Below are 21,997 nucleotides of genomic sequence, written 5' to 3'. Positions count from 1 at the left end.
CTTGCTTCCTCTTCAGACACTAGAACAGTGTATCTGCCCACAGGTAAGCTACCATACAGCTTGTGATGCAAGCTGATTTATCCTTAAGGTGAAAGCATGACAGAGAAAATTTATTAAAAACAAAAAGGAACCAACATACATGCTAATAAGCTTCCCAGAGATCACTCCAACGGGCTCTGGTGGCTAATTTGTCCTTCAAAACCCCATAAAGAGGGGCTCCTCTGTGGTCACAAGTTCAATTCAGCCTCAATTCAGAACTCGCACATTCAGGTAAAGTTTAGTCCATCTATTATACAGTTTAAGGGTCTTTGATCTCAAGTTTCCAGGAGCAAGTAACCACTAGAAAGGGGTGGGGGGGGGGGGAAAGAGTCTTGCTCCCCAGGACATAGCTTCAAAAAGCTGGTTTCCTAGGGGAGAATTTGCATTTCCTTCCTCTCAAATACTTTCCAGGATAGCCACATCAGAGAGATTGTCCTCCAAAGCCCTTTGAAGTTTCTAATACTTTCAGAGATTTAATTGGTCAGGCTTCTAGAGAAATTACGTACAATCCCACAATAATCCAGGCACAACTGCATTTTGAAGAAATGGACCACAAAGGTATTAAACTTAATTCAATAATATTTGTCCAGGACAGTGTCAGTCTCTCCCAGACTTGCCCCAGGACATAGAATCATAGAATATCAGGGTTGGAAGGGACCTCAGGAGGTCATCTAGTCCAACCCCCTGCTCAAAGCAGGACCAATCCCCAATTAAATCATCCCAGCCAGGGCTTTGTCACGCCTGATCTTAAAAACTTCTAAGGAAGGAGATTCAACCACCTCCCTAGGTAACGCATTCCAGTATTTCACCACCCTCCTAGTGAAAAAGTTTTTCCTAATATCCAACCTAAACCTCCCCCACTGCAACTTGAGACCATTACTCCTTGTCCTGTCATCTTCTACCACTGAGAATAGTCTAGAACCATCCTCTTTGGAACCACCTCTCAGGTAGTTGAAAGCAGCTATCAAAGTTGGTTGGCATTGTAACAAGGAATGACCAGTTGAAGTCCTGATGCTATTTGCTATTGAGTACAATCCGTCTCCTCAGCAACTCTGTATTCACAGTTTAAGACTTTTTTCTACACAGAAGATACAGTCCAGACCTCTGGCAAACAGATACACATTGTTGCCTATGAATTAGTGCTGGTCAAAACTGTTCCTGTTGGTGACATTTCAACAAAAATTGTCAAATATTTTTCACAATTTTTTGACCAATTCTAATATCAATGAGAGTCTAGAGTTGAATGTGGACAAGGCAAAAACTATGGTGATATGCAAGGATCCTGGGAAAACACGCAAGATTCCAGCGAGTGACACAGCTGTACAACACGTGAGAAATTACTGTTACTTAGGAAGCATCATTACAGAAGACGGAAGATCAGCTAACGAAGTCGGCAGCAGAATAGCAGGAGAAAAAGAGACGTTCTGGAAGAATTAACATCGGATGAGAAGGAACATCAAATCTGAAGACTTTTTAAAATCCCAACTCTTAAAAACTTGCACTTGGTCTGTGTTAAATTATGTCTGCGAGACACAGACATTCAAACAATTCAAGTGTAACTGAGGGCAGAAATGAAACTGCCTTTTTTGACCAGATTTTCCTCCCCCTTTCACCTGTAAATCGGGAGTGACTCATTTGAAATCACATCAAACGAGATGTGAAGCCAGTGTGAGAGGAGAATGGGCCAAATTCTCAGGAGGTGTAAATCTGTGAAGCTTTGGAAATGTCAATAAAGATCTGTCGATTTACACCAGTTCAGAATTTGGTCCAGTATCCTTACTGGGATCTTCTGCCAGTACCTTGCAAAACCAAAGCCCCCGACTCTGCACGAAATCCAACCCCAAAGCCCTGCTTACCTTGCTCAGCAGTGGAATATTTCCCAAAGCTCCCAGAAATCCAAAGATGACTGGGAAAAAATTCCTGGAGCAAAACAAAGATCATTGTTAATCACTTGGTGGAAGCCGAGGAAGGCTGATTTAGGGTCGGGGAAGGATTTTCCCCATGATCTATAACTGGGTAAAGTAAACCCAGGTCTAAAAAGTTCCTGTGAGCTTTCACTAGCTGGGAAATATTGTCCCATCCAGCTGCTTGCCAGGTTTTCCCTGTTGTTGCCAGCACACAAGCGGCCATGTGCATTTGGTACGGATATGGGGCCTGGTAGAATTTCTTTTGGCTCACAGTGTTTGAAATCAGAGCCTTGCAAACAACAAGGGAGTTGATCCTGTGACATTTGTGTGGCTTTCTGGGGAGCTTTGGATGCTTGCTAAGGAATTCCTTAGGGGAATGAGAATGGGGTTTCCTTGATAGCCTCTTGCACCCACAATGCTCCACACCTATGGAGTTTTGCCAGTTACCCTAGCAAGGGTATTGGCAAAGGCCAAAACTAAAGGCATTTAGAGAACAAGTCACCTGAAGAGGGTGATGAAGCCATAGGTCTCCAGCAACATACCCAGAAGAGGCCATCTCAGGAGCACAATGAGAATGCCTCCCAGGAAGAAGCTGGTGCCCTTTAGCTTTTCCTTCTGGAAGAAGAAGCTGAAAGTCCTTCTCAGTCCGATGATGATGGCCAAGCCAGAAAGGAACAGGAGCTAAGCGGAGGAAATGGAGTTGCACAGGACTTGTTAGAGGACAGAAGGTCTACACATTCCCTTCTTTCATTCCCAGTCGGGCGTCGACTTTAGCTCCTCTTTCCTGTGTGCATCAAAGAGAACCCTTGTCTATCCCATCAGCTGACATGGGCATCCCCCTCTCCCATCACCCAGGCACCATCCATCAAGTTAACGCAGCAGCCTACTTGCCTGCTTTTGCAATCCATGTAACCCTTACAAAGGACAATGCATATAAGCCACAGAAGGCTTAGTTCCACCATAGCAGCTCCAGGAGAAAGCCGCTGTAATAAAGCAGTAACGCAACAGGCTTGCATTTCTGGCCTAAGTCCCACACAACAGAAATGCAGTAGATAAGAGAATGAAGGGCTAAATTCTGCTCTCAGTTATAATAATACCTAGGTCTTACACAGCACTTTGCATTAGTAGATATCAAAGGAGGTCAGTATCATTACCCCACTGTAGTTGTTACAGTTTCACCAGTACAGCCCCACTAGGATCGCACTGACTGCGGTAGAATTCTGATGCCAGCTGATCCCCTCAGTGTTAGAAGGAAACATCTCTGATATATCATGAGAATGAAACCGTGTTCATGTTACAGGGCTCGTCTATGTGGAGAGTTATTCCAGAATAGCTATTCCTCATTAACTCTTCCTAATTCATGCCATGCACTGATGCTCTTATCCCAGAGTAAGAGTGCCTTATTTCAAATTAGTTTAATCCACTCTGGAAATGGATTAAACTGCTTTGGAATAAAAGCATCCATCCATGGAGTTAATCAGGAATAGATAATCCACTTTAAATTTACACCCTACCTGAATCTGAATGAACTTCCACGTGTAGACAAGCCCTTAGTTCTTTTTATTTGTAAATTCAAGACAACTTTTAGAAGGACTTTAGTGCCTGGGAGGAGAGGTGCTGGGCTGACTTCCCTGGAGACTGAACTGCTCGGTTTACCGCCCACAGGTATGGGCTGCACCATACGAGAGTCCCCCACACCATGTGTCTCAACCCTGATTGGGAAGGAGCATCCCCCATAGGGAGATAATAGTTTAGTCTCCATGTGATTAGATTCTTGGCTTCTCTTTCAAGGTTGCCTACAAGGGGATCAGTTAGCACCAGTTGTGGTGAGTGTAAGGATGGGGACACCAGTACAGCTGGACTGAAACCCAGCAAGTTTATGTCACACAAACCTGAGTGGGATTTGAACAGAGACTAGCCCTGTTCCTCTCATAATAGGAAGCTGTACAGGGCCAAAGGGCTAGCATGCTTCACCATGGGAGCCGTGACTGTTTGCAGAGGGTTTGTGGTGTCTGGGCCCCTGTCCTAGTGCTATATTTTGCCCTCAGGAGTGGCAAGGAAGGGGGTCAAGGTTTTGAGGTACTCACGTTTCCAAAGGCCAGCAGTACTGAGTCAAAGTACAAGAGCACCCCAAAAAAGATGAAAAATAGGCCAAAGCCCACAAGACCGACACCAATCTCTGCAACAGATGGAGGGTCAGCAATTAGGAGCACAGCAGCCAGATGTAGTTACTACGAAGGAAGTGTTGGATGGTGCCAGCTTAGGTCACCAAATCCTCCCCTGTGGTTCCTCTTTGCATCACCACCTCAGCAAGGAAGTTTAATTTGTGGGTTGCGTCAAATATTTAGAAACACGTCAAGACAATTTCTATCTATTGTAGGTTTTTGAGAGCTCACCCATCACCCTGGACTCGGAGCGCCTCTCTCCCCACATGTATCTAGGGAGAAGGAGACAGTCTGATGTTAAACCAGCTGGAACTAGGAAAATGATTTCCTGAAAAGATGTGAAGTGGTTTCCATATGGCAGGGGTCACCTCCTAATCCCCACCCTCTTCAAAATGGAGCTGATCCAAAGCTCTGGACTCACTAAGTCTTCCCATTGCCTTGAGTGGGCTTTGGGTCAGGCCCAGGGCTCTCCAACTTATTTATCAGCCAAACAGTAGCTAAGGTTGGGATGTCGTGGGGGTTTAGAGCAATGAGAAGCTGATCTGAAAACCCAGGAGGCACCAGCAAACCTTGTGTGTGTCAGGGCATGAGTTACTCACTTATTGTCTTCTGCAGGGAGATTTGGCGCTCACTAACAGTGCTGAGAGAAGGTCAGGTTCAGCAAACCTCCAACACACCCAGCTCTGCCAATGGCTCTCACCCATAACCCCCCTCTGCAATTCCAGTCCTGAACTCCCCACACACCCCCCAGCTGTGCCAATGCCCCATAGTCCTGACCCACAGCCCCCTCCCTCTGCTATTCCAGGCCTGAGCTCTCCCCAAACACCCCCACCTGTGCCAATGCCCCATAGTCCTGACCCACAGCCCCCCCACACTATTCCAGGCCTGAGCTCCCCCCAAACACCCCCACCTGTGCCAATGCCCCATAGTCCTGACCCACAGCCCCCCCACTATTCCAGGCCTGAGCTCCCCCCAAACACCCCCACCTGTGCCAATGCCCCATAGTCCTGACCCACAGCCCCCCCCTCTGCTATTCCAGGCCTGAGCTCCCCCCAAACACCCCCACCTGTGCCAATGCCCCATAGTCCTGACCCACAGCCCCCCTCTGCTATTCCAGGCCTGAGCTCCCCCCAAACACCCCCACCTGTGCCAATGCCCCATAGTCCTGACCCACAGCCCCCCCTGCTATTCCAGGCCTGAGCTCCCCCCAAACACCCCCACCTGTGCTAATGCCCCATAGTCCTGACCCACAGCCCCTCTCTGCTATTCCAGTCCTGAGCTCCCCCCAAACACCCCCACCTGTGCCAATGCCCCTTAGTCCTGACCCACAGCCCCCCCCTGCTATTCCAGTCCTGAGCTCCCCCCAAACACTCCCACCTGTGCCAATGCCCCATAGTCCTGACCCACAGCCCCCCTCTGCTATTCCAGTCCTGAGCTCCCCCCAAACACCCCCAGCTGTGCCAATGCCCCATAGTCCTGACCCACAGCCCCCTCCCTCTGCTATTCCAGGCCTGAGCTCTCCCCAAACACCCCCACCTGTGCCAATGCCCCATAGTCCTGACCCACAGCCCCCCCCCCACTATTCCAGGCCTGAGCTCCCCCCAAACACCCCCACCTGTGCCAATGCTCCATAGTCCTGACCCACAGCCCCCCCCTCTGCTATTCCAGGCCTGAGCTCCCCCCAAACACCCCCACCTGTGCCAATGCCCCATAGTCCTGACCCACAGCCCCCCTCTGCTATTCCAGGCCTGAGCTCCCCCCAAACACCCCCACCTGTGCCAATGCCCCATAGTCCTGACCCACAGCCCCCCCTGCTATTCCAGGCCTGAGCTCCCCCCAAACACACCCACCTGTGCCAATGCCCCATAGTCCTGACCCACAGCCCCCCTTTGCTATTCCAGTCCTGAGCTCCCCCCAAACACCCCCACCTGTGCCAATGCCCCATAGTCCTGACCCACAGCCCCCCCTGCTATTCCAGTCCTGAGCTCCCCCCAAACACCCCCACCTGTGCCAATGCCCCATAGTCCTGACCCACAGCCCCCCTCTGCTATTCCAGTCCTGAGCTCCCCCCAAACACCCCCACCTGTGCCAATGCCCCATAGTCCTGACCCACAGCCCCCCTCTGCTATTCCAGTCCTGAGCTCTCCCCCACTAGCTCTGCCAGCGCCTCTCCATCCTGACCCACAGCCCACTGCTATGCCAGTCCTGGGCTCCCCCACTCCAAACCTCAAGAACTGCCAGCTCACCCTTGATCTACACCCCCCGGCCTTGGCATTGTAGACCCAGACCTCATCTGAGCAGACGCTGCCAGTTGTGGTGAGTTAGGGGTTCTGCAGAACCACGAAATCCATGTTTCCCTCTTCTGTGGAATGGTGTTTCTGTGGTGTTGACAAACAGCCATCAAGGTTTGCAGGGACAGTACCAGACTCAGGGTCTTTGGGGCAGGGGCAGGACAGTAGTTCAGTTTGCCTCTGACACTCCCTGATCTGCTGTGACCGGTGCTGACAGAGCAACCTCCAGCTCCAGCCCAGACTTGGCTCTGAGCTCCGGCCATGGCAGCATCGCACACTGGACGGAGCAGATAAGCCTCAGCCTCTGAGCCAGGCTGTTCTCCAGGTTCACCGAGTATCACTGATGAGTTAACAACCAACCCCCCTGAGGCTGCCTCCTTTACTCACTCTGAAACTCCGTGAGAGACACCATCTTTCCTGGCATAAGCCTGGAGTGAAACAAGGTGTGTGTGGAGAGGGGTGTGGTGGGGAGGGGGGCGGACCCACAGCTTCCACGAGCTCCCAACCTGTGACCCTTGGAAAGGTCTTTAATCCCTACCTCATCATGCTGCAAATCATTAACTCCCCAGCAGTGGCAATCACCTTAAAAGACCCAGCTGTAAATGTGGCGCTCATCACCGTTAGGTCCCCGCTCTGAAACCAGCACAGGCCTGTGGTCACTTACCTGGAGCGTCTTCTGCATAAAGTACCCCAGGGGATTCTGCCACCACTGTTACCTGGGAGAGCAGAGTTCTGTATTGCCCCCCTCTGTTGTTCCTACTTCCCAGAGACCTCTATTAATGGCCCATTCTTGCCTAGCAAGGGCCTGATTCAAATCTGACCTACACCATTGTAAATGAGGACGAAAGAAGAGAATTTGCAAGGCCTGAGTCTCCCCTGCTTTGTATTGTTTTTAGTGCCCAGGAGCTCTAACTGTGGTCCTGCTTTGAGCAAGGGATTGGACTCGATGACCTCCTGAGGTCTCTTCCAACCTTAATATTCTATGATTCTGTGTGCTAGGCACTGTACAGACAGAACAAAAAGACAGCCTCCGCCCCAGAGAGCTGGCGCTTCTCCGGGACCGGGCTTGTGCTTCTGAGCCACATAAGCTTTGCTGCCTCTAATTCTAATTAGCATGTGGCTAATTTCTTTTCCACCAGAAAACTGCCCCATTGCCAGACCCCAAATCTGCTACCAATTGATCCAAGGAGCAGCAATGTCTACCTCATGCACACATCCCGCTGGGTTAAACCTTACCCCGTGACTCAGCTGTGGCAGGATTCTCTATTCTACTGCACAGCCTTGCTCCAGAACAGAGCGCGCTCATTCCATATGCAAGTCCCCGTTTGAATAGCAAGTGGAGAATCTTTATTGTACGAGGCTAAGTACACAGCCAGGCACATCTGTTGCCATCTGTCTGATGCAGGGAGCATGCTCTGGCGTGCTGTACACCTGATTCACCAGACATGGGCTCCAGCCATCACATGCAGGAGGGATCGTTTGTGAGAATTTAATTATTCATCAGCAATTGGTCTCTTTTTCTGTCTGTGAAACATTCGCAAGGAGGTTGGGAAATGCTCAGACGCGTTTGCTATTCACAATTGTCCCTCTATAGGTCTATTTCTGCCCCATGTACTTACATTGAGCAGTCCCATCCCACCCTACTGCTTTCTGGAGTTGGGTTGTACCCTCAGAGCATCCTGATGAGTATGGATTTGCTCCCCACTGAACCTGTAGTTAGCTCTTACCCTTCAAGAATCCCCATTAAGCCATGGATTGCATACTCACCTTTTCATTATTAATTGCCTCTCATGGGCAGCAGAGTTGGAAGTCCCCTGCTTGAGTTTCCCTCTTTGGAAATGATGCTGGAGCCAAGGGACTTGTGGGATTTGCTCTGGAGTTTCCACAAAGGATAGTGGGAGTTTGGCCTCTCCTCTCATAGTTCCCTCGGGTGGCCATCTGGATTCCCACAAGGTCCATCAAAATCACCCAGAAGGCATTGCTACGGAGCTGTGTACGTGGAACTCTAGGATAACCATCCCAGAGGGCAGTGCAGCTGAGCTGGTGTAGAAGTGGGATATAGTCTTCAATTACATGGTCATATACTATTTTTCCCATAGGGCCCCTCTTTGGAGTCTTTGGAGAATTTACCTGCCAAACTCCAACATATCTCTATCTCCACTGAGCATGTGTGAACTGAGATTTTCAGAGGCTCATAACTTGGGCAAATTTGGGTGAAATTTCACATGGATGGTAAAAGACACATCCCCTGCTCCATGGCGACCTGCACCCCAAATTTCAAGTCCTTCATTCAAAGTATGGTGGTGCTAGAATTTTGTTTTTAAAACATTGGCAAAGCAATGTATTCCCCCCTAGCCTCATTCCTTGAAATGGCCAAACTCTTTAAGCTGAAACTTTAAAACAATAATCAGCTTGGGGTAGACAGTCATTATGCAAAATTTCAGCCTGAATGGTTAGTTTGGCAAAGCTATACTCAACTCAAACAAGGTCTTACAACAGATATTATGATCTGTTCCAATGATAATAAAGGACCCACAACTCAAGTCAACATCAACGGAAGCTGCAGCACCTCTGAAAATCGTTCCCCTAAATATATCCAAGCATGTCCGTCCCCTAGCTATAGTCGCAAGAAGGACAAGCTCAACAAATGATCTATTTACAAACCAGCAATTTTTATTTTATACAAACTTGCAAAGTACAAATGCATTTTTTTTCCTTGTGTGAGATTGGATCTTTTAGTAGCTACATCTAAAACAAATGCTGTTGGGAAAATTACAAAGCAAACTACCACTGATTTAATTACTGGGAAGATTGGTGTGAAGAATTCAAGCTGCTGAAATGTGACAGCCATTTGACCATGGTCTCTTCGATCTAATGTTATAGTAGTTGTCATCTAAGGTCACTTTTATACAGAAAGAAAGACACCAACATCACATTGTTTCTTGGATAGTTTTATTTGCCTAACACTAGCAAAAATCAATTTTTTGCCACTCCTCCCACCCCACGCCCCCAAAATAATGTGCATAAATAGATCTTTTTTTGATGCAAACAGGTTTTTTTTGTTTTGTTTTGTTTTTTTAACAAGAGTCGCTGGTATATGAAGGTGTTATGAAAAAATAACCAAAATAAAATTAAAAATTAAAATAATTAAAAACAGTTCCACAATACTGCAATATTGTGATCCTCAGCCATGCCACCAAGAACTCACAACTTGTAACTTAGGAAACTCTTAAAGTGACAGTAGCAGGGATTGGTCACAGACACTACGTTGTTATTCGCTTAGTGGGGAGGTTTCCTCGCTGTCCCCTCTACATCTGCTAGGTCATGCCTTAATGCCAGGAAGGTTCTTCTAGGAGCTCCCTGTGTCCTTCGTGGGAATCCCTATACCTTTCAAGGATGCTTACCAGTGGGGTTGCCTTGCTCCCCCACCCCTTCCCTTAAATGTACAATACCCTCCCCTAGGAACCATGTTGTTGGAGCTGAGATGCAGGAGAGCCCTCTTCATGATGGGAGACTGGACTGACTGGAGAGTCAAGGGGGAGCCCGTTTGGGGGCTGACACACTGGTGGGAACTCCAGGTTGTCTCTTGGTTCCATCCATGACGCAAAGGCCACTAATGTCAGTGAGAGTCTTTCCATTGATGTTGGTGGGTTTTCAATTGGGCCGCTAGAAACAATCCTCCTGACCATCCACCTCTCTCCTGCCTCTGCTCAGCTCCTGCACCCCAGTTTGGTCCTGGGGGTTCTCCTACCTTGGCTGCATTTTTCTCAGTTCAGCCACCCCATTTTACGTCTGGGGACACATCCACCATGCAGAGACCATCCTCCCCGGGGGCCTATGCCCTTGGGTATACATTTCGGGTGTGTTGGTGAGGTTAGCAGCTAGGCTACCGATAGCCCTCTGCACTAGTCACACCATCACAGAGAAACCATTCACAAAAACAAAAGGGAGGTAAAAATGTAACATTGAAACTCAAGATTAAAAATTCCACATACAGTCACAAGGATCCATGATTGACAGCTGTGTACCAGCAAGACATCCTCTGCAATCCCCAAGAGGGTACAGTCCTATATGTCTTTACATACTGTGCCTCGTGGACCAGCTTTTCAGCATCTGCAAATCAGCCTCGCTCTAATGACTTCAGAACTATGCCAGTTTACACCAGCTGAGGACCTGGCCGTATACAGAGCACTACCTATTCAGTAACAGGGAAATAAATGCATCATTTCTCAAAACTTACAGTTTTTATATTTTATTTTAAATAAATTTGCTTTTAATAAAAGCAGAAAATATATATATGTATATTTAAATAGGTCTTTTTTTTTTCTGATGAACTGGCAAAGAATCTCCATTTGTAACTTTCCAGCGGGGCTGATGCCAACAGCCCAGCAGAAAGAGAGAGAAAGTTAGCATAAAACAGTACCACCCGGAAAAGGAGAGAAAAACAAATATATATATATATATTATATAAATGTATAATTTCCATAAAACATATATTAAGGCATGTATAGCAAAATAAAGGGCCAGCTTCATGAGCTAACAGGGGCTGTTTGGGATTCCATTATGGGAGCAGGACTGTTTTATCCCCAGGGATGTTCTATGTATTGCTAAAAGAAAAAAGAAAAAGAAAAAGAAAAAGAAAGAAAGATTGATTCATAGATCTGATTCTGGGGAAAGTTCTGTCTCCTGGGACGTTTTGTGTATTGCCAAAATTAAAAATAGATAGACAGATAATCTAGGGAGATGCTAGATAGATCCCATTGGGCAGAGAGGATCTGTTTCCTTGGATTTTATGTGTATTGCCAAACTAGAAAGAAAAATTGATTCACAGGCTACAGCAGGCAGGCAGCCAGCTCCCATTTCACTCAACTGGTGGCATGGCTGGGAAGAAGTAGAAATCTTGTTAGATGCTGAGCATCTGCACCTTCTCTAGATTTCATCTGGAGATGTGGGTTCTCAGCACCAATCAGGATCAGGCCAATGGAGAAAGAAAGCTAAGCAATAGATTGAGCTTGATTGTGCATCTACATCACATTGCCTTTTTCAGAACTATCCCCTGGAGTTTCAAGTGCTGGGACAAGACAGTTCTTCATCCATGTAGTGAATTGACAAAGCCCCAGTCTCTAGTATAAGGTACAGAGCTTGATTGTCCACTCCTACGCTCTGCTCTGAATTCAGTTTGTCTTCGTTTGAGTTAATCCTGACTTGCACCAGTGTAGGTAAGAGCAGAATCAGGTGCAGAAGTCCAATACTGACCGATGTTAGAACAGGGCATCTAACTGTATTGGAAAGTCCATAGGAAGAGGGGCTCTTGTCAGAGGAGCTCAGATAATATTCACAGCAACACTGGGACAGCTTGACACTTGGGGCTTTTCTATTTCAGGTCAGTTTCCTTACACCAGATCATTTTGCATACAGCCAGCAACATTTCACAGCTTTGCGCTTGAAAAAGTAGATTTTGGAGTGCAAAAGCAAGCCCATATTGAACCCAGATTGGTCTTGTTTTTGAGCGTAGGCTTCAATTTCTGATCTGGGAATTTTAAAATTCCATTCTATCAAAAAACTGAAATTTCAAAAGAATTCATCTCCCACTTAAGCACCAAAATAAGTGGCCAGATTTTCAGTGCTGTTTTGAAAATCTGCCCATCAATATCACAGCGGGAGCTGCTGGGTGTGGGCACTTTTTAAAAAATCTTGCCCGTGTTTAGATGCCTAAATGCGAGCTGAGTATTTGCAAATCCACTCCGTGGTGGAAAATATATTTGCATCTGCATGCAGCCCTAATTTTGAGAAGGGACAAGGAAACCAACTTGGACAGATATAAGAAACCTCCTTCCTCCAAACCATTGCTTGAACTGAGCTGAGGTCTAGATGGACCTTCTCACTTCCCGTTGGGAAGCAGCAGTGCTGAAATAATGCTAGATTCTGCAGACCCCGATGGTTCAGGTAGTTCTGACAAGCTTCAGAAGAACCGACAATCTCTTGGATGCTTCTCTGAACTATGTCTCTTCCATCACCCCCGATACGTCCCCCTGCGATGATGATTCTCTCAATGTATTCAGAAAACTATGAAGCCACATCTGGAAGAGCAGGCTCATCTCATAAGGTACTGCAGGAACGGAGAACGTGGAAGAGAGACCATGCAGCAGTGACTCAGCACCATGCACACCTGATCTCAGTCACTCCAAAAAGTCAGAGGAACTATTCTAGCTCGCTGTTCTTCAGGAGAAAAGAACTTCTGGGGCATGCTTGTCTCAGCGCAGTGAGTTAGGAGTGTCAGTTGCCTGCGTGCCGTTCCAGATGCAAATATAGCAGGGAGCCATAGAAGTTAGAGATGGGTATCTCGCCCCTTTCCCTAAGCCCAGAGCAGGATTATTCTCTATGCAGGGATTGCCAGACCAGGGGGCCATCCAGTGCAAGATCCCATGTCTCCAGTAGCAGCTGCTTCAGAGAAAGGTGCAACAACCCAGCAGTGAGCGATTATGTAATCACCTGTCCATGGGGAAGCTTCTCCCTTGTCCCATCCATAAGAAGTTGGCTTCTAGCCTGAAAACAGAAGGGATTAGGTCCCCTCCCAGCTATGCTCCTATTCCCTTGGGCCTCACAGCTCTGGTGTCCCCTCCATTTTGGGGGCAAGGCAGTGCTTTCCAGATGGAGGCAAGAGACAGTGACAGCATCGACATAGTACCTGCCAAAACCACTGCAGGGAAAGCCCGTCTAGGTCCACTCTAGGCCATTCAGAATTAGATACCAAGGGTTAGATGGGGCACTCAGATCCAAGGTGATAAGATGCCCTAGAAATGCCACAGACAGCGAGACAGTGCTGTTCCTTCAGCCATTTCTCCAGTATTTTGCCCAATCTAGTATTAAGTATGTGGGCAGCAGCCCTCGATTTCACCCCACTCCCATCCCCATAAAAATGCAAGAAATGAGCATTGCACTGGGTAAAACAAAACTCTGAGGAAGGGCACCTGTTGCTACCATCCAGAACCTGCTCTGGTCCAAGAAAAAAAAATATCCTGAAGCCTGTCCCCCTTTCTCCTCATTGTCTCTATGTGCAAACAGATCCCTCCTGGCCTCAGAAAGCATCAAGACTTCGCCTGGTCACCAACACCAGCCACTTGGGCTCTCCTAGCCCCGTCCCCCTGTATCGTTCAGCTAATTCCCTTACTACATGTCCGCATACATTGCACAGACCTGCTGTTCCACACCACCCTTCGCCCTGGGAGGGGAAACACTAGTATTTCACAGATATAGCTATATCCTAATTTTGCAGATCCCATCACCTCTCCCATTTTCTGCCCAGGAGCCTTTTCCCTCCTTGGCTCCTGTTTCCATCTGTCCATCCCAGATGCCCACTCCTTCCCTCCGTGGATGCTCATGCGTGTGAGTGGAGAAATGTGGCTGGGCACAAGTGGCTAGCTCCAGAGATTAAAGATGCTAGTAGCCGTTCCAGGCCAAGGCCTGGGGAGGTGGAAGGTGCACAGAGAATGGAAATGGGGTGCTCACGTCAGTGGAGGGCAAGAGCAAGCTCCAACTGCAGCGACGGCTCGGTCCCCATGCAAAAGCCCCTTCAGGACACGAACTTTGGGAGACAAATATTTCAGTGCAGGAAGCAAAGGGAAAACCCCCCAGCCTCCAGTGCGACGCCATCCCCTCCATGAGATATTCCGGCCATGGAACAGACTGGTGGGTAGCTGTCAGATGCCCTGCCCTGAAGTTCACGCCGGCTGTGGAGTGGGCCCATCTCCCAGACTGCAATACATCTCACACAAAACATCCATCATTGCAGGAGCAGTGATTTACCAGCGCCTCTCTGCCGCTCTGTGCTCCAGCAGGCAGCCCACCCATGGCACTTCCTCCCAGGATGGTACACGGCCAGTTGGGGGGACCAGTGCAAGGATAAGGCTCCCGTGTTCTCTTGGCGACAGGTGCCGACGCACACCATCTTCGTCCTGGACGATCTCACCGTTGGTTAGCGGCAGGGGTTCGGGGAGAACCAAAAGCGATGAGCGGGGAAAGATTTGGTTGTCGAGTCGGGACGCACATGTTTGTGTGTTAAAACGTGGCTCCGTGGAACTTCACGGCGTTCACAGCAGCCAGGGCTTGTGCTGGAGGGAAGAGAGGAGAGGGGAGAAGGAGTCAGAAAGCCGAGCCCTCCACCCGCCGGGAAGCGTGGCAGAACTGCACCTGCATCACGCCCCAGGGCAGGAACGCTCGGGAGCGAATGGGATTTTTGTCCACTCTTGAAAAAAATAAATGACCCTTGTTAGGCCTGGTCTGTACTGAGGATTCAACCCAGATACAGTCACCTCAAATGCTGCACAAGTGCAAAGCCAGGGTAAACAGAGGGATGCCCCAATCTCCACCCGTGCAAACCAGGGGGCTCTGCACCCCTGCAAACCACACTGTGCTGGGGTGAATTGTATCTATGCCAGGGGTGTGCAGTGCTGCTGCTTCACCAATGGCTAAAATCCCAGGGCAGAAAAGGCCGTTGTTCGGTAACTGGCCACTTTCACCAAAAAGAATTAGGGACATTTTGGAGGCACTCTAGTGCTGGTGACAGGAGCTGGGCCAACAGCCATGGAAAACAGGCTCCACTATTCATCCGCAGAGCAGGTCCAGCACAAGCAGCCTTTCCGCCTGCACTGCCCTGCTGATGGGCCTCGGCCCAGCCCCGGAGGGCTGTCCCCCAGGGATGGGAGGAGAATTCAGTTTCCATGGCCATTTAGTCCCTAGCATCTCTGCTGAGGCTGCTGACAAGGCAGTGCCAGCTTGGTGCTGTGTGTCCACTAGAACCTGCACTGAGAGCCACCAATCTCATCTCATGCAGGCCAACACACAGCCACCAGATTGTAACAGCTTCCAGTGACTCACTACTGACCTGGCCTGGATTTGAACCTGCTACCTAGAGGCAAAGGGTTTCTGGAGCTCATGCTCATCCTGTCTCCTTGGTTTATGGCCATCATTCCCAATGTCGGTTATTTACATGGCTTTGTCTATGCAGTGAACGGAACCAGTCTCTCTCGGTGCAGGATGTGTCGTTTTTCTTGCCTGTTTTCTCCTCTAATTTGCACCCTTGGATTTCAGCTGGGGTCACTTCTAATTTACAGTGGATCTAAGTGAGGCGAGAATTTGGCCCACAACATCAGCTTATTCCATTCAATGCATGGCCAAAGTAGGCTATAAGGAATGGCTTTGGCGTAGCCAGGACCCACTTAGTCCTGGAATGGGCAGAAACCACATGCTCCCATCCAGCTGCATTCTACCAAGTAACCGAACCCTTAGTACAACTTAGCTACACCATTAGCTTTTCCTTTGTGCCCAGAAATCCTGGAAAAGACTCTTGATCCTGAAGAGGGATGGGGCCAGCTCCTCCACCGGTGGAAAGCAGTGTAGCTCGGTGGATAAAAATGAATGATTTCAAAAATGGACTTTTTTAAAATTTAAATCAATTTTAAAAAAATTTAAATTCAATACATCATTCTTTTTAAAAATAAATGTATTTAAAATTAAAAGTGAAATTATGACAACCTACGTTCAGGCCTAAACTTACTATAGACGATTCAAATAATTTAAATTTACTTAAAAAAATATAATATTCAAGCAGTGCATGTTTACTGCCGAAGTTTTAGAGAAAGTCAAAGCACTGAACTGGTCAAAGTCACCGGCTAAGCAGCTGGAACCTGACATGCAAAACTAGCTTTTGACAGCACTAGTCTCTTCTCCAGGTGCAGAGAGTATTTTCTTCAGTTCAGTTTCTTCAGTTCAATGACTATGCATTCAAAGCCGAGAAATCAACGAGGAATTGAAACAACATGCAACATTGCTCTCCTCTTCCAGCTGTGACTGAAAACAAGGTGTAAGAGGATCAGATCTACTAATTCTAAAATCATGATGGACAGGGTGACCAGAAGCAATCAGGGCTATTCACTAACTACAGATGATGCTTCCTTTGTTTATCAAAACATGTTTTGCATTTAAAATTGATTTATTCAACTTTTATTCCTTATGTATTCAGCACATTTAAGGTACTTTTATTTAACTAATTAAAACATTTTAAAATGTTCTTCTTGTGGCTTTTAAATTGAATTCTAATTTTCATCCAATTAGGTTGGCACAAATCATGAGTAAAAATTAATCATAATCTAGTACATAAGAAATGCATCATTCCCATTTCCTAACACCATAAAAAGCTACAATTCAGAATAAACATATGGTAAGCAATATAACTGCTTAAATAAATGTGTATGGACATAGTGTAACATCCTGGTTAGCAAAAAGAAGTACCAAATTGTACCAACCAATGAGAATCAACTTTATAATAAGTAAATAACTGAAAAGTATAAATGCAAAACAAAAATTAAAATTGGTTATTTAAATCAAGGCTTGTTGATTTTAAATCACTGTGATTTAAATCAATCCACCTGCAGGGCAGTTCTATTGACTTTAGTGGAGCTATGCCAGTTTATCCTAGTGGAGGATCTGACCCAGGAACTCGAAACAAGGTCCGGGACCCTCAGTGTTTCAAGCTCTAAGCCCCTTGTGCTCGTTCCATGGGAAGAGACTGGGCTAACGTGGCAGAGGAGAGTGTTAGCTTGGTGAGAAGCAATGTATGAATGGATGGGAAGAGGAGACTCTTGAATGAGGTTCTTCCCATCGCCCCAGGACGCTGAGATGTACACAGGATGAGATGAAGTACAATAGAAAAGGTGCTTACTTCATGGCTCAAACACGCATAAAATGGCTGCTGTCGACGACCCGGGATGACTCAGACGAGAGGGGGTTTGTCGGTGGAGTCGGGGAGGCTGGGGAAGTGGGAGGACTCGGGGTGGCACATTGAGCTGGAAACAAGAAATGGAAAAGGACGTGAAGAACACAGCGCTGCAGCCGGCAAGGGGAGAAAGGAAACAAAGCATGGAGCAAATTCCAGAGGAAGGCAGAGAGGTTAGAGACGACAGGGGAATATAAAAAAGGAAGGGAAGCGAGGTCAGAAACAACAGAGAGACACAAATGGTTCCCCCCCAGCACGCACACATGAGCTCCATGCTGGGATCCTCATGGACTAAGGCGAAGATGGGAGGCAGTGCCTGTCTGCAGGAAGACGGGCATGGGCCACAGCATGACACCCCCTCGCCAGTACAGCCTCCCACAATGCACTGCACACACCAGGGCTCAGGCGTTTCCTAGTCTACTCCAGAGCTGGGGCGAGACAGTGCAAAGCTTTTGACCAGAAAAGGATGGATTAATTTTGTGACAAGTTTTGCGAAAAACGTAGTTTTGACATTTTTTGACAGAGAAAAAGGGTTATATTTTTTCATAAGACTTCCCCCCAGACGCATCCCTTTCTTCAGCTGGTTCCCCTGCAGAACGCCACAGTTCCATCGAAGATCCTGGGAAACAGGCCCTTCCAGAGAGATGCCCAACCCAAGCCGCACCATCCAACATACACCATATTCTAGTCTGGTCTAGCGACATACACAGCTCCCATTACTGTAGTATCTGAGTGCCCCACATTATCCCCACAGCATTCCTGTCAGGAAGGGCGGCGCTACCCTCACCACTGGGCCATCCTCCCTCTCTCCACGCACAACCCCCTCCATCCAATATCGCTCATCAGCTCCACGTGCATTGGAGGCTGTCCCATCTTCCCAGCTGGTTTTTGCCACATGAGGAATGATTCTTAGTCACCAGCTGGCTAGCCCAGAAGCTGGGATCTCCAGGCACAGGTGTGCTGCCATGGCAAGAGCTGAGGGTTTGCCGCTTCCCAAAGGTTCACGGTTGAATAGCGCCAATGCAAAAATAAGATGGGTCAGCTCAGGGAGGACAGGTGCAGACCACCAAAAGCACTGAGAGTATAAATCTGGTGTGACTCCACTGACATCAACAGGCCAGATCCTCCTCTGGTGTATAGTGGTACAGCTTCCTTGACTTCAGTGATTTACACCAGTGGAGGATCTGGCCCCCTAGAGTTTCACTGCTGTAAGTGAAAGGAGAACAAGACTGTTGACTCTCTATTCTCTGCCCTTGTCTGTTCATGATGACGCCCGTTGAAGTTCACAGAAGTACTATGCATGACCAAGGACAGCAATGAGAGTCAGAGCTCCACTATTTACCCCAGCTGCGGATTTGGCCCATTACATGCGTGCACATGGTATGAATATGCCCGAGTCTGCTCCTACATGTGTGTCATTTCACTGACTTCAGTGGCGTTATTCCTGATTTACACAGGTGAGAGAGGAGAGTCACACCTGTGGTTATTACTGGAATTGCCGGGGTAAGTCGACAGGATTGATCGGCCAGGGCGCTAATTCACTTTTACACTGGTGTAACTCCACTGATTTCAGTACAGGAAAATGGAATAGCCCAGTGGTGGATCTGTCTCTGTGGGCCAGATTCTTACCTGGCGCAAATTGGCATAGCTCTATCAAAATTATAGGAGTTACCCCAATTTATACCAGCTGAGGATCTTGGCCTATATACCTATCTGTCTTATTTCTAAAGGCCCTTTCGCTGTATCTAGCCTTTTGCCTACACCCCGCTGCTGCCAGGTGCATTGCCTGGTCATCCCCAACACTCATTTTACCCTGAGTTCAGTCTTCTGCCCTTAAGGCCGATAAATCCATGATGATTAGGAATTGTCCATGTCATAAGTACCTCCCAGCTTTGATCTGCCCCTCCTTGACTGAGGCATCCAAGGCATCTCCTGTGCCTCATATTTTTACCATGAACCTGCAGTTCTTCGCCTCCCTAGTGCCTTACCGGAGAGCATGCGGCCCAGCCTGGAGGCTTCTGTAGCCAAGGTGCAGGATATCTCTATCCTCTTCTCCTGCTCCTGGAGCTGGGTTTCTGCATCCTGGGGCACGTCCACCTCTCCCTCGCTTAGAGGGACCACATTCTGCAAGCTGCGGCAGAGAGAGTTCGGTGTTACTGTCCCAGTGCCCCTGGAGCGATGGCCCGGCCCGAACTACAGGGCATGCTTGCAAGGATGCAGGATATGGCTGGGCAGAACGACAGGGTGAGCAGGTAGAAGATTAGGTAGAAGAGATGAATGGGTAGAGGGGAGGTGGGTGAATGCATGAGTGGAATGGCAGATAGCTGGGTGGCTGGATGGGCGAGGAGTTTAATGAGTTAGTGGGCGACTAAATAGATGAATCAGGAGGCTCCATGAACAGATAGCTGAATGGATTTGCAGGTGCACGAAGGGAGGGTGGACAGACAAACAGCGGCTGTAGTGGATGGGTGGAAAGTCAGACACGGGCACGAGAGAGAGGGTACGATGGAGGAGGTGGCGGTGTGGCCCAGCCGGTGCTGAAATGGGCACAGAACAGTACCATCACCTGGATTTGGCAATGAGCGTCTTTATCCTTTCCACTTTCTTCTGCTTCTCCTTCATCTCTTCGGGGCTTAGGGGGGTGTCCGGTTCCAGCTCAATGTACCGCTCCGGAATGAGGACCTTGTCTGGGGTAGAGAGCTAGGAGGAGGCAAAGGCAGGTTTTAAGTCTGGGGTCTGAAGTCAACATGAGCATTCTGTAACTGCATGCATAGGGGAGAGCACCGCAGCCAGCCTCGGTCCCTTCTCCAGCACCCAGTCTCTCCTTCAGGGCTCACCCAGCCTGTTCCAGCACTCGTATATCACCTGTTCCTGCTCCAGCAACTCTCTGTAATCCAGAACCAGCACAACACTCATCCCTGGCCCAGAGCCCACATGACACTCACCCTACACTGCATTCTTCTCTGCCCAGTGCCCAGCCCTGGTGTCTGCTCCAGCCCCCAGGCCCAGGAGATGGGACGTAAGGGCCTGGGCAACACGAACGCCAAGAGGGACCTGTCCCTTCAGCCCAGGCCCCATTTTCTCCCGCCTGCCCTGGGCCCACGTCATCTCGGAGGAGCTGTCTCCCCGCACCATGCACACGGTCTCCATAGCAACCTGCCCCCATTGCCATCCCTCAGGTGTGTTGCGCCAGTGGGGCCAGGCCTCACCTCCTTACTGATGTCAACGTCATAGTGCTGGGGCTCCAGCTCCATCTTGCGTAGCCGGGCGATCTCCTCCCTCGGCGTCTCGTAGACTTTGCCGGAGTCCTCGGTGCGTAGCACTGCCTCTAGGTCGGAGATGTCCACCTCGTGGATGCTGCGGTGTCGGCACACCTGGAACGGGCCACAGAGCTGCCACCTAAGAGCCAGGTCGGTCCCCCAGCAGGGTCATGCCCCTGCTGGCTCACAAATGCAAGAGGTGGCTCTGTCTCGCTGGCCTTTTCCCCTCCTCTTCCTCCCCCACTCCTCCAGAAACCCCAGGGTTTGTTCTGTCCGTCCATCTGTGCCCATCACCATAGCCTCAGAGCAACACCCACACCTACCTTCCCTGGGTAAGCACTTCCCTATATCCCCATCTCTCACATCCTTCAAACACCCCACCATGGGCCCCACTGGCTCTGCCCTTCATGCCCCCAAACATTTGACTGCTGACCCATGGCAGGCCCCAGCCTTAGTAATAATTGTACCATCTGGTTCTTCTGCAGCACTTTCCATGAGAACATCTCAAGGTGCTTTTCAGAGAAAGACAGTATCGTTAGCCCCAATTCAAAGATGGGAAAACTGAGGCATGGGGAGGGGAAGTGACTCGCCCACCCAGTGGACCAGTGGCAAAGCTGGGAAGAGAACCAGGTGTCCCAAGTCCCAGTTCAGTGCTCTGGCCACTAGACCACACTGCCTCCAGGCAAATCCAAACAGGGCCTTTCGGTTGAGGAGGACTTGCAGTCCCGGATCTGAAAACCCTCTTTCTGGGAGACAGCAGGGACTAACCCACGCCAAGGGAGCTGGCCCAGAAACCCCAGAGGAGCCTGGGGACTGGACAAGCTCAGGGATGTTATTCTGAGGAAGGCCTGTGGCATAAATGCAAATTCCACCCCCAAACCTCACGACTGACATGGGAAGACCGTACCACTTTGTATGACGCGGGTGCCTTCGTGCTGGGAGCGTCTGGCTGCTGATTGGCCGGGAGCTGCAAACTCCGCCTTTTTTCCTTCATGGATCCACTTTGGTGGCGTTTCATTCGGTCGATCTGCTCCTCCACGCTCATTTTTGCCTTCATCTCATTGGAGAACACGGCGCTTTTTGGCCTCTCCTGGGGAGAATCCCAAAAGCCCCACGGTTACAGAAGGGCCTCAACATGGGTTGGGACCCTAGTGTCCCCCAGTAGTGGGTTCAGATGTGCTGCTCTCAACTTGCTGTCTAAGGGAAAGGCTTCTATGCTAGACAATTAGCATCTCAGCAGCTGTTCCTGGGAAACTCAGGGTGGGAAGAACATGGGGGGCTGGACTGAAGAGCATCAGTTGGAGCAGAGGAGTGCAGGGCTGGGCTAGCAGGGGGCCGTGGGTTGGGATTGAAGGGCACTGGCAGAGTGGTGCGTACTGGTGAAGGTGGGAGGGCAGGTCAGGAGAGAAGCGCCGTGGGTGGGACAGTGGCAAGGAGAAGCCTCGGCTCTGCTGTGGGGCAGCCAGGGAGGTGCAGACAGTCACTGAATTGGAGCTCAGACATTCAGACCAAGGTCAATAGCCGGGGGGAGGATTCCCAGGCCTTGCAGGGGCAGGCAGAG

General features: G+C 49.1%; 2 protein-coding genes across 24 annotated transcripts in view; both read right to left on the bottom strand.

Moving 5' to 3' along the window:
- The window catches only part of LOC125624938 (renin), a 40,896-nt gene extending 34,267 nt beyond the window's left edge, over positions 1–6,629 (bottom strand). Inside the window, exons 1-5 of one of the 9 annotated variants that reach the window (XM_075121919.1) lie at positions 6,358–6,629; positions 4,343–4,383; positions 4,034–4,125; positions 2,449–2,627; positions 1,896–1,959 (exon numbers count right to left, since the gene is read on the bottom strand). In XM_075121919.1, coding sequence (XP_074978020.1) covers positions 1,896–1,959; positions 2,449–2,502 — 118 coding nt within the window. In that variant the 5' untranslated portion in view covers positions 2,503–2,627; positions 4,034–4,125; positions 4,343–4,383; positions 6,358–6,629. The other 8 variants (XM_075121924.1, XM_075121918.1, XM_075121917.1 and 5 more) reach the window with 8 other exon arrangements.
- A 2,424-nt stretch (positions 6,630–9,053) lies between these two features.
- Positions 9,054–21,997, bottom strand: part of PLEKHA6 (pleckstrin homology domain containing A6) — a 139,081-nt gene continuing 126,137 nt past the window's right edge. For 14 of the 15 annotated variants that reach the window (XM_075122054.1, XM_075122055.1, XM_075122057.1 and 11 more), the window contains 6 exons: positions 21,344–21,526; positions 20,386–20,550; positions 19,743–19,876; positions 19,165–19,307; positions 17,123–17,246; positions 9,054–14,513 (listed from right to left, as the gene is read on the bottom strand). In XM_075122054.1, the coding sequence (XP_074978155.1) occupies positions 17,131–17,246; positions 19,165–19,307; positions 19,743–19,876; positions 20,386–20,550; positions 21,344–21,526 (741 nt within the window). In that variant the 3' untranslated portion in view covers positions 9,054–14,513; positions 17,123–17,130. The remainder of the gene's footprint in view (positions 14,514–17,122; positions 17,247–19,164; positions 19,308–19,742; positions 19,877–20,385; positions 20,551–21,343; positions 21,527–21,997) is intronic. The other variant, XM_048826299.2, reaches the window with a different exon arrangement.

This window comes from Caretta caretta, chromosome 21 (assembly GCF_965140235.1).
Source record: "Caretta caretta isolate rCarCar2 chromosome 21, rCarCar1.hap1, whole genome shotgun sequence".
Classification (NCBI taxonomy): Eukaryota; Metazoa; Chordata; order Testudines; family Cheloniidae; genus Caretta; species Caretta caretta.
Note: the sequence above shows the minus strand (reverse complement) of the source record. Positions and strands in the feature narration are given on the sequence as shown.